Here is a 12,896-nt window from a genome sequence, read left to right on the forward strand (position 1 = left end):
TCTCAGAGATTGGGAATATTCAAGTGAGTATTCAAATGACTTGGGGCTCCTTGAGGACAAAGGTGGGTCCATCTCATGGTTCTCTCTCCTAGGCCTAGCAGCAGTAGAGCACTGTGCACTTATTGTTGGTCATGTTGGAATCTTACTCACAAGACAGAGTTGCGACTTTGAGAGGTGGTGGAAGCCTACTTGGTAAAGTGAGGTGTCTAACATTAGATTACTTACTAGCTGCCACCACTTCTACAGTTTTTGTTTCAGTGAAAATGGAGGACTTAACAGAACTACTGGGAAAAATGCCTTATATAAGCATCTTGATTTTAAATTTTTTTCTTAAGTTGTTGATGGACTTTATTTATTTATTTAGCCGATAATCGAACCCAGTGCCTCATATGTGCTGGGCAAGTGCTCTACCACTAAGCCACAACCTCAGCCCCTATTATAAGTATCTTGATGGCAAGAAAAATAGCCTATTTTTATTTATCACAGTGCTTGGAATGGCCCACTATTCAATCTAAGTAGGACTAATATATATCACTGATTCTATCAACATATACACTCTTTGCTTTTTTAGGTTTCACGATCTGCTCCCAGAGTTTCAACTGTGGTGAACATTAGACATTGAAGGAAAAACTGAGGACCAGTTTCTACTGTTGCCTTTGATACCAGTCACTATTTATCTTATAGACATTCTTGACATTAGGGAAATAGGACATGCCAGCATAAAAAAAAAAAAAAAAAGATAGATTACTCATTGAGCATTGTTTAGGGATGAGTGATTCATGCAGGAAATTTTTGTTTGTCTTCCCAACAGGGGGTGTGGTAGCCTGGGACCATCATAGGATCTATCAGGAGCTCTGTGATTTTAGATTTTGGTATTCAGTTTCTGAACCTTAAAAGTGAAAATTAAACCAGAGGGAAAATAATTGTTATTCTGGGAATGCTTTACTAGATGAGACAAATTCTGCCTGCCTTGGTGACATCTCATTCTGTGAACAAGTCTGACGTGCTTCCTGTCAGTTCTACCATGGAGGCCCAGCTTCTTGACAAGGCCCGCTGCATATAATCCCTTCATCCACTAAGCTTCTTGACTCAGAACAGGCAGCTTGACTGGAATAGTGACAGTGGGAGGGAAACCAGTTTAGCCCGTAGCTCCATCACTCCAATGATGGCCAGTTTCACTTCAGCTCTTTGTATAGAGATTGGTCACAGAAAAGCCAAATGGTATGTACAGGACTCTGCAGTCTAAACCTTTTACTTCTCTTAATTGTAGTTGGTTTTGTTGTTTTTGCAAGGGTGGATTTGTGAGGGAGGTAGGTGTGTCTGGCTGGCTGGAGTAAACTAAACCAGTTGTGAGCAGGGACAACATCTTGAGCATTTTTGTATTTTAAAATTTTGTACAGTGTGTGGCCCAGTGTATAATACCTGTCACACACATTCACTTGTTGATTAAATGAAAAGCAGGCGGGAGAATGGGGTGTTCAATACATATTTCACTGCTTTCTATTTGTGGGGTATATGTTTGGTGCTTAGGAATGAAAAGATGATTAAGACCAAATTCAAAATGTCCTGGAGTCACTTGGGTTTGTATCTATAACTGGGGTGTTCATTTCAGTCTGTTTTATTTTTTCCTTTTGTTTTTAACTTTCCCAAGTATTGGCTGCATTCCTCAGAAAATGATCCTTAGGTTAACTTATTTGTGTGTATGTGTGTACTCATATATGCTGATTTATTTTAGGTTTGTCCTGTTGCTAGGGTTCCTGATTATAGCACTATTTAAAAAAAAAAATCATTTGCTTGTCAAAATGGTGTTTAACAATTTCCTGCCTGTAGTTTCAGAGCTGTGGTGGTAAACATTCAAGAACAGACAAGATCTCATACATTCAGTGGACCTCAGTCTTTACTAGACCTTTAAAGACATTTATTAGGCAGTGAATATATTCCTGTCATCCATTCCACATGTGAATTATGTCACGATTCCTACTCAAGTAGTTACTTATTATTGACTTAAATATAAGTGTTTTCCTCACAGCATGCATTTGTTGCAACTACCTAGCTAGCTGGGTGGAAAACTCCTGAATCTCTGCAGCATCAAGCCAAGTCTTTAACAAAGCTTTGCTAGCTTTGTTGCACATTGGCTTTACTTTGAGAAGTCTTATAACCAAGGGCTAAAGCTGGAGAAATCATGGGGTAGGACTCCAGTGAATCGCCACAGTTTCAGTCAGAACTTTACAACCAATGTTCTAACTGGAATTATTTTTCCTCCAGTTATTTTATTGTGACCCATCACTAAATACGGTTGGCAGATATTTTTTCTTGGATTCAAGACTTCAAATGATGCTTAGAAATATGAAATAGGAAAAAAAGAAATAAGTGTGCTATAGGGTTATAGTACATATTTTAGAACTCTTTGGCTAACTATACTTTTTAATAGGAATGATTTTAAATTTATATTTACCATTCTAACCTAAGATTGGCCTAAACTTTCCAAGTTAGGCAGGACTTGAACAACTTACGTTGGTGTAACATCAGGGTGTCAGGAGCCTAGCTTGGGCTCAGCTGACTTACTCTGGGGAACTGTTGTATATTCTTTTCTCTGCAGTTATGTAGAAACACACATACAACAGGGAAAATCTAGTTAATGGTTAATATCTCAATTGATACTATTCGACTGTGGAATCTATTTGGTGATATCATGGACTCATCATTTTTATTTATGTTTTACTTAAGCTAATGTTAATTCATGTTGCCTCAATACTTGCTATCTAATGGCAGAAGAATCCTGCAGAGCTTTGATTCTGCCAAGGATAATCCATGTGACTGTAATGGACAGATTGACTTAGTGTCAGTTTTTGCATTGAGAGGGAAAAGACTGTTCAGTTTGGTTGTATGTCTAGAGCTCAGGTACGATGGCCTGTATTCCTGTGGAGAGGGAAGCTCTGGGTTATCCAGTGGTATCGTTTCTTTATTTCTTCACAGTGTAGGCATTTACTTAAGAGGGAAAAAAAGAAAAAAGGTGACAGAACTATAGTTGATCCTCATTATTTGTGGGCTCTTTATTTGTGTATTTGCCTACTAAAAATATAAAACAATTTAAAAGATTGCCTACTTGATAAAAGTTATTTGTAACCCTCAACTCAATACCCCTGTAACTTTTGGGGTCACTTGTGGACAGGAGGACAGTGATGAACAGTGGGAATCACTTGATTGACATGTTTCCAGCCGAAGTCAACAAAGGTGACACTTGGCCTTCTTGTTTCAATTCAAACCTTAAATACATGTCTTTTTTGCACCTGATTTAATACCATGTGTGTGTTTTTTTTCATTTTAATGCTTTTTTTTTAAAATGATTTAGCTCTTTAAATTGTACCCTAGTGCCAAAAATGCTGTCTAGCACCTCTAAGGACAAGAAGACTGTGATGTTGCTCATGGTGGAAAATACACATGCTGAATAACTTGTGTATTATCCAGTATGTGTTAGGTAATTGCCATTCTCTTTCAGGCAGGAGTTTTAGTACACTCGGCTGTGAGTCCAATGTAAAGGAATTGATATGTTAAATAAAGTATCTTTTAAAAGAATAACACCCAAACAAAGTGAAAGAATTGACCAGTTGGCAAAATTGTGACCAGAGGCTGTCAGGAATCCAGTCTTGTAGTTTACTAAGGAGCAGTGGTTCAATATTTACTTATTTAGTATTTGTGACAACTTTGTTGAACATAATTAGACTGGATAATGATAATTGATTCTATGTGTTTATAGAAGAAATGGAAATTTAATTAGAACTCTTCTCCCAAGAAAGAAGTGTCAGTTCCATAATCCTGAACTGAGAAGGAACAGCATAAATATTAATTTCAAGTAGAAACTTGTACTGAAGAAACCAGCTATTTTAATTTCTACCTCCTCTATTATCTGATACCTTTTAAAGGTTTCACTGGAATCGATTCTGAATATGAAAAACCAGAAGCCCCTGAATTGGTGCTGAAAACAGACTCCTGTGATGTAAATGACTGTGTCCAGCAAGTTGTGGAACTTCTACAGGAACGGGTAAGAGACAGTGAAAAAAGAAAAACCAGAGAGAATTATATCCATCTTGTAACCCTCCCCCTCCAAGAACATGGTAATGTTAATATTGAACGATATTTGTATTTTAAATTCTTTAAGGGCCAACAGGTTTCTCTGTGTGTGTCATTGTGTTGGGTATTGTGGGGCATGCTTCATATGTACAATATATGAAATATTCTGGTTAAGTAAACTTCTGAAAACTTAGGAATAACATAATCTTTTATCAGTAATTTTACCACATCAATACCTAATAGCAGAAATCCAGCCATGATTATTCAGCCTTGCAACTTGGTATTATCGTGTTCAAGTTGAGGTACACAATATTGTTAACTTTCCCTAGACATTTAGGGAATGCCTGCATTTTCCCTGTGACAATTTGATAGGTATCCTTAGGGTTGAATTTTATCAAGGGATTCTGTGGAGGGTAAAGTTCCAGAACATAAGGACCCTTCTCTTGTAACTGGGCATATTGAAGCTTAAAGAGTCCTGATATTATCCAGGGTGCTCAAACCCACTAACAGGTGCATGGTTTCTTGACTCTGTTCTGTGTTTCTAGAAGTTTTTTTTCTTTTCCTTCTCCTTTTGCTCAGTCACACATTGATTAAAAGCCCATAACTATAGTTGGTCTTAGTCCTAGGGTCTGACAGTGCAGAGGTTAATCAGCTGTGTTTCCATTCTTGAGGGATTTACATTGTAGGGGACAGAAACAAAAAAAGATGATGTAACTCCTACAAAGTGTTAGAAACCATGATTTCAGTATGTCTGTGGTATCTTGGAGCCACGGAGGAATTACTATGGAAAAGCTTTCAGATCTTTCTCTTCTGCTCATTTTAAAAAGATACTTCTTCTGTTAGGTATGAAATTTTGAGTTGACAGTTTTGTTTTGTTCTTTTCTTTCTGTTCAGTATTTAAAGATGTTGCTCCATGGACCTTGTTTGCATTATTTCTGAGGAGAGTTTGATGTCTTGTCTTTGTTCGCTATAATTGTTCTCTTTTCCCCCGTCTGAACCAGGATTTTCTCTTAATTCTTTTTTCTTAGCAGTTTTGGTATGATATATCTAGGTCTTCTAGTATGTTTGGGTCTTTTTCTTCCAGCTTAGGGTTCTCTGACCTTCTTGGGTTGGTAAAGATTGTTCCAAAGTTTTAAGATGCTCTTTTTAAAAATTCTTTCCTATTAATAATTTAGTTTGATAATTTTAATTCACTTACTTTTAAGTTCCTGATTCTTCCCTGTATCTATTAATAGTGATATGTTTATGGAAGAAATTTTAAAACTCTGGTAATCATTAACAAACAAATTTGTCATCATTTGGCTCTCCTTTCCATGTAGTATACAGGGAAATTCTGTTGAAATTCTCCATCTTTTCATGCATGTTGTCCACTTTTCTACTAGATCACACAATCATGAATTATAATATTATATTTCAAATCCTAATGATGGTTTGAACATCTGGGTTGTTTCTGGACATGGCTTTGTTGATTGTGTTATCACTTGACAGTGTTTTTGTTTTTTTGGCCTTTTTGTGGTATCTTGTGATTTACTTTATTGAAAACTGGATATTGTGTCTACATGAATAGAAGAGATTTGAGAGAAATAATGTTTACTCCATGGGGACATCTCTTTTTCTGCTGTGCTTTTAATGTAGTGAATTGAATTAATTCAGTTGGTATTCAGTTGCCTTTCTCCTTATTTTATAGTTCCTCTTATTGTACCACAGGTTTCAAATTTTTCCAGGGGTGAGTTGCTTTACCTTGTACTGGTGTGGGGCCTGGACTGTTCTTGGGTTTTTCTCAGTGCAACTGGTCCAGATTTCTGCATCTTCTGCGTGCCCATTCCACAGAAGGTATCTCTTTCCCTACTCTGTTCCTCTTTCAACAGTAAACTGCTGTTGCTTATTTTTTTTAGTGCTAGGCTCATGGTAGGAAAACCACAGTGATGGTTCTAGGTCTCATGGTTCAGCTTCAGTCTTAGGTAGGACCTAAGTATCCTCTTAATGCCTTTGAGTCTTGAGGCAGGTTTTCCTCAGTGTCTGCCTCTTCCTGACATGGCAGTTAACTTCTTTGAACCTGGGATGTCCTGTGGGTGAGTTTCCTATTTGTCACATCACTAGCACGTTTTGTGTCTATTTACCTGGTTTGTATCAGTGCAGGATCTTGGGCCCAAGAGGATTTCTCCACCTCCTTTTCTTCAGCAGATCCTATTTGATTCTACCATTCCCCTAGATGGACTCTAGGAGTGGACCCTAGGAGAGCCTCTGCCCTTGTCCATTGACTTAAGGTTTTTGTGTATATGAGGGAAGGGTTTGGGAAATGGGCAGAGTTCTGTGACTGTACCACTGAGGAAGACTCTTAGTCTCCAGACTTGACTCTTGAGCTTTCTTCTGAGCACCTGTTTTTGGTCTTTTTATGACTGAATACAGAAACCTTTGTTCCCGGGGATCCCAGTTATACTCACCTGCCACACTACTCTATTCTCAGCCTTTAAAAACTTTGAACATATTTTAGCTGTTTTCTTCTTACCAGCCTTTATTCCTCCCGTGTTCTGGGAAACAGTTCGCACTTCTTGTCTTTTCTGGGTGGCCCTTGTCACTCGAGAGTAGCAGTTCAGCTCACCGTTTTAAGACCTTAGTTCTGTGATGGGCTCAAGAAAGTTTGTTTTTTTTAGATTAGCTGGCCTTTTCACTTGTTGGTAATGTTCTCCTGCGGCACTTCCACGTCTCATTTTCAGTGAATTTTTACACTACTGTTACTGTTGGTGCTTGTGTTAGCTTTGCATTACTGTAAGAAACCCCCTGAAAGTCAACTTAAAAAGAGAAGTTTATTTTGGTTGGTGGTTTCAGAGGTTTCAGTCCATGGTTGATTAGCCCTGTTGCTTTGAGTCTGTGATGAGGCAATGTATCATGGTGGGAATGAGTGGCAGAGGAAGCTGCTCAGCTCATGTTGGCCAGGAAGCAAAGAGAAAGAGGAGGGCTGGAGTCCCAGTGTTTTCAAGGACATGACCAGACTTCTGTCCACTAGGCCTCACATCTTAAAGGTTCCCCACCTCCCAATAGCACCACAGGGCTGAGGATCAAGCTTCCAACACTTGGGCCTTCAAGGGACATTTGTGATCTACACTATGGCAGTATTAATGATAGTTTTCATTTATATTGGAATAAAATCCTTGCTTAGACATGGATTATAATTTTCTGTCTTTTTCATTGAAACTTTCATTGTGATTCCAATATTTTTTTTTAATTTTGATTGTAGTTTTATTTGCTTTTTTGTACATTGAACTTAAGTTTTTTAACTTGAGTGTTATTATATCAAAGTTATAAAGTATCACATAAAGTTTTAAATTTCATTAGTTTTGTCTATTTTTATATCTAATTAAGGAATCTTAAGTGTTTTACAAAATCCCAGAAAAATGTGCATAGATAACTTTTTATATAATTTTATGGGGCTCATGAATCTCTGAGGCTGTTTTATGGCTAGAGATGATTTCAGATAACTCTGACATTTGTAAGTATTTTGACAGGTACTGAAGGTATCTCTCTTCTTTTCTGTTTTTATTCAATTTGTAATCACTTTTTTTAAGGCCCTTCTTAGAGTAGCATCCTTTGTGTTTAATGCTTTACCGACATACAGGCTTTTTTTTTTTTCCATTGTGTGGAAGAAGATGTTTTGTTGTTTTTATTTTAAAAACATTTTACTTTGAGAAAACGTTGCATTTCCTCTGTAAGTCTAAAAATAACAGAGAATTCCCATACATTCTTTACAAGTTGTGCTGATTTTTCCACTGATTTACTTTCCTGATTCAGAATTCAGGATATCATATTCAGAATTAAATTGATTCTTAACCATAGTTCTGTAAAGTGATGATGCAGACTCCTATGGTATGTGTCATGCACAGGATTTTACATCTTTTTTCTTTTTTCTTTTTTTTTCTCTAACAGTTAAAAATTGAGGGTAAGTGCTATGGTATGATGTTACCACACCTCCAGTTCTGTATGCCTTTTGGTATTTGCAGAATCATCTTTCTGTCATGTAGTCTGTTTCCCCCTTTCATTCTAAAACATTACCTGATTTTTCCCATTGTTTTTAGAATCAGGGTGACTTGTGTTCCAGGTTCTTCATAGTTTGGTACCAAGCTGCGTATTTTCTTATTTGCTGACCCTATGTCTTTCACTGTAGTATTTTCTGTTTCTCTGTGTCTTTGTGTCTGTTTCTCTCTCTCTGTTGCTTGTCTTAATCTCTGTAGTCCTAATTAATGCTTTCTTCCTAATTTGTTTGTGCCTAATTAATGAATATATGAATTGCCTTTGATTTTATACAGATATTAGTCTGTATTATGCCTGCTAGTTAGTATGATGATTGGGTAATTTTATTCAAAGTTTGAAAAAGAGTGATAGATCAATTAATATTTGCTGAGTACATATATAAGGTACATATATGCAGGGCATTGTTTTTTTTTTTTTTTTTTAAATAATGCATTCTGCTTATCAGAATCTGGGGAAGAGGTTTCTTTTCCTAGTTTAGCTTCCAACTACCTTTCACCTGAATTACTATGGTAGTTTCCAAAGTGATCTTTGTACTGAGTACTTTCTACGTGTTTTGTAATTTTATTCATGCAGTAAATTTATGAATATTTCAGAGAAGTTAAGACACTTGCTGATGACTGCAGAGTCACTTTCATATACTTTTACTTTTAGGACTCTTCTCATTACATTTTAGTACAATGTAATTAAATATGTATCCAGAAAGGGATTCTGGTTATATTTGTTTAGGACAGAGAAGATTTCAAATAGTTGAAAAATTATTTGTTTTTATCTTAAAAGTTGAGTAGTAACAAAAGAAGAAATACAAATGCTTCCATAGTATGATTGCTGTCTTTTGATGTCACTCTTCTTTGGGCCAAAAAATTTCAGTTACATGCTTTTCTAAGTAAGTGACTCACTTCCCATTGAAAGCATGTGAATATTTTTCTGTTGTTCTTGGTTGATTTTATTAATTTAAGAAATACTTAGTGGCTTATGTAGTTGACACTGTTTTAAATACTTGAGATGTGACTGTGAGTTAAGCAATAAAATTTCCTATCTTGTGTACCTTAAATTTGGGTTCTCACCACCACTGTTTTGTTTATAATGCATGGACTAGAATGACCGTAGAGAATTTTCCTTTTTTTGTAACATGATATAGAATTTCAAAATACAATTGAAAGAAACACACACACACACACACACACACACACCCCTACCTACATCTCCTTTGTTTCGCTCATAAAGTTGAATCTGTAGTGGGCATAGAGCACATGGAGAAACAAATGAATACTTGACACTCAGCTCAAAGTTCAGTTAGTTGGTGGGATTCTGGGAGTACATTTGCCCACTGCACCCGCACTGAAAATAACTTGGTGTAGTGAGTGTGTACTTTTCATAGCAAACTCTGTCCATCCAGGGTTAGCAAATTCATTTCAGCTTCATTTTTATCACAGGCATTAATGAGGTTTTCTACAGGTGGGTTCTGAAGGAGAACATAGTAGAGTCTAAACATAGATTAGGAGATGAGGGGAATGAATATGTCAGGTGTACTGGTGCCTTAAAGCAAAGGCTAATGACCTCATCTCCATAGTTCATAGTATGTAGTGTGATGACAGCGTGAGTTTACAGTATGACAGTATTAAGAGTAGAGGTCCTGCATTAGCCAGCATTATGTATGAGAGTACTGTGTGTGCTGAGAGAGACTGCCACAGGCGCTGCTGGACACCCTCAGTATCTCAGTAGCACTGTTGGATTGAATTGTTACAGTCTGAGAAGTGGTGATGATACAAGGTTGTTTGTCCCAGAGAGCTGGATCAGGAGTGATTGAGTCTGCAGTCCATAATCTTTGTCTTTTTACTACATGGTTTTTTATTAATAGCTAGATTATTCCCTTTCTAGTTTATTTCTGAAATGTGAATCTTTTCTCTAATCTTTCACATTCCTTGACAGTTGTTTTCTAAGTGTAGTTGGGGCTAAGAAATGGAGAGGAGGGCATTTCATTGATCTTAGAAAGATTAGTATTTTTAGAATAATTTTGAATTATTTCAGAGTAAGTCAAAGATAATACTGCTTGGATTGGAAAGAATGTAACCATGTTAAAAAAAAAAATAATAAACTACCACGTCTGTTACCTGTTAGTTGGTTAGTGAAATGTTTGTTCTGTATAGTGTGAAATAAGAAAGTGCTTGTAAGTTACTTAATTTACCTTTGTCAATCTGAAATAACAAAAGCAGAGATCCACTGAAAATAACAAATTTACTGCCAAATGAACATTTTAGTAGGATAGTGCTGCCAAAGTAAACTGAATATTTAAGGAGGCAAAGTGGACAGACAGGGCCTTCTAAAGCTGAAGTGCAGAGGGTTAGATAAACTCTTTTGGAACAATTATCATTGGCTACAAAGATGAATGCCATGAGTGGCAGCAGCCCCAAGGTTGGGCAGACAGTTGCTGGGCAGTTGTCCTCACAGAAGTACTTTGTGCTTAAGTTTGCTGCAGTCTTTATGCACTGTGGTCTGGTAGTAGTTACCTGTAATAGTTCTTGTTCAGACATATGTGCAAGGGATTCCCTCCTTCATGACCTCTGGGCTTTATTTATTTTTTGTTAGAATTTGACACATTTTGATTCAGACAACTTTCCCACCTTGGAAGGCTGGGGCACATTTTACCAGAAGGTTATGATTTACTTGGTTGTAAAACCTGAATCTAAGTTGTGAATGGGTGACTTATGCCTCTTAAAATGAACACTTTTTTTCTAAAATGAGCTAAGTAAAATTTATCTTCTTTTCAGGTTCAGTTTTGTTAGACTTTTGAAGTCTTTTTTTTTTTTTTTTTTTTTTTTCCTTACACCAACCAGACCTTTGATCTTTGAGGTCATCTGGGTGTCCAGCAATTCCATTCATTTCTTACCTATCTGCAGTTAGTTCAGTTCACAGGTTAAGTGCTCAGTCCCATAGGACTACCTCTGTTTCAGATGATAGCCATGAATGAGGTTTGAGGCCCCACTTTTATGCCCAGCTGATTACAAATTATCAAATCTGGTAGGTGGGATATCCCCCCACCTACCAGATTTGATAATTTGTTAGACCGACTCATGGAACTCAGGAAAGTTCTTTATTTACTATTGCTGATTTATGATGAACTCAGGCTTTTTGTTTGTTTTAATGAAGGCTTTATATAGGCATGAATGATTAAGTCTTTGGTCATTGAACTCAATCTCTGACCCTTTTCTCCTCCTCAAAGGTGGGGTGGGTGAGACTGAAAGTTTTAACCCTCAGATCAGAGCTTCGTCTTTGTGGAGACCAGTGCCCATCCTGGAGCTGTGTAGGAAAGATCAACCAAGAGGCATCTCAGTAAGACACTGAGGAGATTCCAAGGATTTTAGAAGTTGTATGCCAGGTACTGGAGACAAAGACAAAATTATCTGTGCATTTCCTGTTGTACCTTGACTTTTTATTATGGAAGAGGATAATGTGGTCTGACTTTCCAGAGAATGGTGGTGTTTGAGAAGTGCAACCTCCATAAGAATAATAGTTATAAATGGAGTTCTCTTTATTTGATACTCAGCATTACTTTGGAGAGACTCTTCTGAAATGAATTCTATCTGGACTTTTTTATTTAATGTCTTTTAGCAAGATAAAGCATTTATTTCAGTGTTCAAGCAAAACATGTTTTTAGTATACTGTGCATTGGGTGTTTTAGGGTGATGAGTACCTCAAATACTGTGGATAATTGAGTGTAAAGGTACAGATCATTGATTTTCTTACCTCTCTTTTAGTTAGGATACATAATATAATTGGTATAGGTAATATGGTCATTGCTATAAAGACTACATTTCTTGGCATTTGGTCAAAGTATCTTCATTTTCTTAACATGTTTCATTTGGTGAGTATTCAACAATATAGAAGATACTAACAAATAATAAGGATTTTTAATTTAATTTTTCTCCCTAACCCTCCAGTGGTCACTAGATGGCCTGCTAGTATTGCACTTTAACTTGGCTTGTTATGGCATAAGGAAGTCAGCTTCTTGCTGCTGGTTTTAATCTAAAGTGATATTTTAAATACTGTTTTAAAATCTACCAAGAACTTGAGATTTACTAGTGCTATAAATTATTTAAAGGTTTGTCTTTTTACAAAATGGCAATTTAGTGCTCTAAATGGATTTTATACCACACATAAAAACCAAATTTTGCAGCTCAGTTTTCAAGTGTTGCCAGAATGTTGTTTGGTGTTCATGCTCTGGATGCATGTAGTTTAGATAATAGAAGTTTAATAGTTATATAAAAAAATGAATGAGCCCTAGTGTTCAAGTCTGTAAAACAGATTTGGCTCTAGAGGAAAAAGTACAGAAAATTCTTAAAGGAAAAACTTACAAATAGAATCACTGTTATGAACATATTCACATATATAGTATTCTTTCAGAAGGTTAAAATGAGAAGGCAGGCAGGAGCTACTGTTTTGGTGTCATGAGTGTTGTTTGTCCTGCCTGCCAGTGTCCAGGTAAAAACAAATAATCTATCTGGACAAGGATATGGATATAATATATGTTAGATCTTAGATTGTCTTAGGTTGTATTTATTCAGTCAAGAAAATAAAAGTGTTTGGATACCCAATTTGCATTTTAAAATTAAATTAATATTTAAAATTCATAACATGTAAGTGTTTCTAGACTTATAGGTTGTAGAACTCACCCGTCATTAATAGTCATGTGTGAATTGTTCACTGGGCCCTTGCACAGGACTCCTAGGAGCATCCTTGAGCCCCTTCTACCCTGAAGTGTGGGGAGACTGGAGCTCTGCAGAAGGGAGGGGAGGTGT

General features: G+C 36.6%; 1 protein-coding gene across 3 annotated transcripts in view; it reads left to right on the forward strand.

Moving 5' to 3' along the window:
* Papss1 (3'-phosphoadenosine 5'-phosphosulfate synthase 1) overlaps positions 1-12,896 on the forward strand; it is a 113,533-nt gene that overhangs the window by 43,578 nt on the left and 57,059 nt on the right. For all 3 annotated transcript variants that reach the window (XM_027935448.3, XM_071614488.1, XM_071614487.1), the window contains exon 5: positions 3,924-4,042. In XM_027935448.3, coding sequence (XP_027791249.1) covers positions 3,924-4,042 — 119 coding nt within the window. The remainder of the gene's footprint in view (positions 1-3,923; positions 4,043-12,896) is intronic.

This window comes from Marmota flaviventris, chromosome 7 (assembly GCF_047511675.1).
Source record: "Marmota flaviventris isolate mMarFla1 chromosome 7, mMarFla1.hap1, whole genome shotgun sequence".
Classification (NCBI taxonomy): domain Eukaryota; kingdom Metazoa; phylum Chordata; class Mammalia; order Rodentia; family Sciuridae; genus Marmota; species Marmota flaviventris.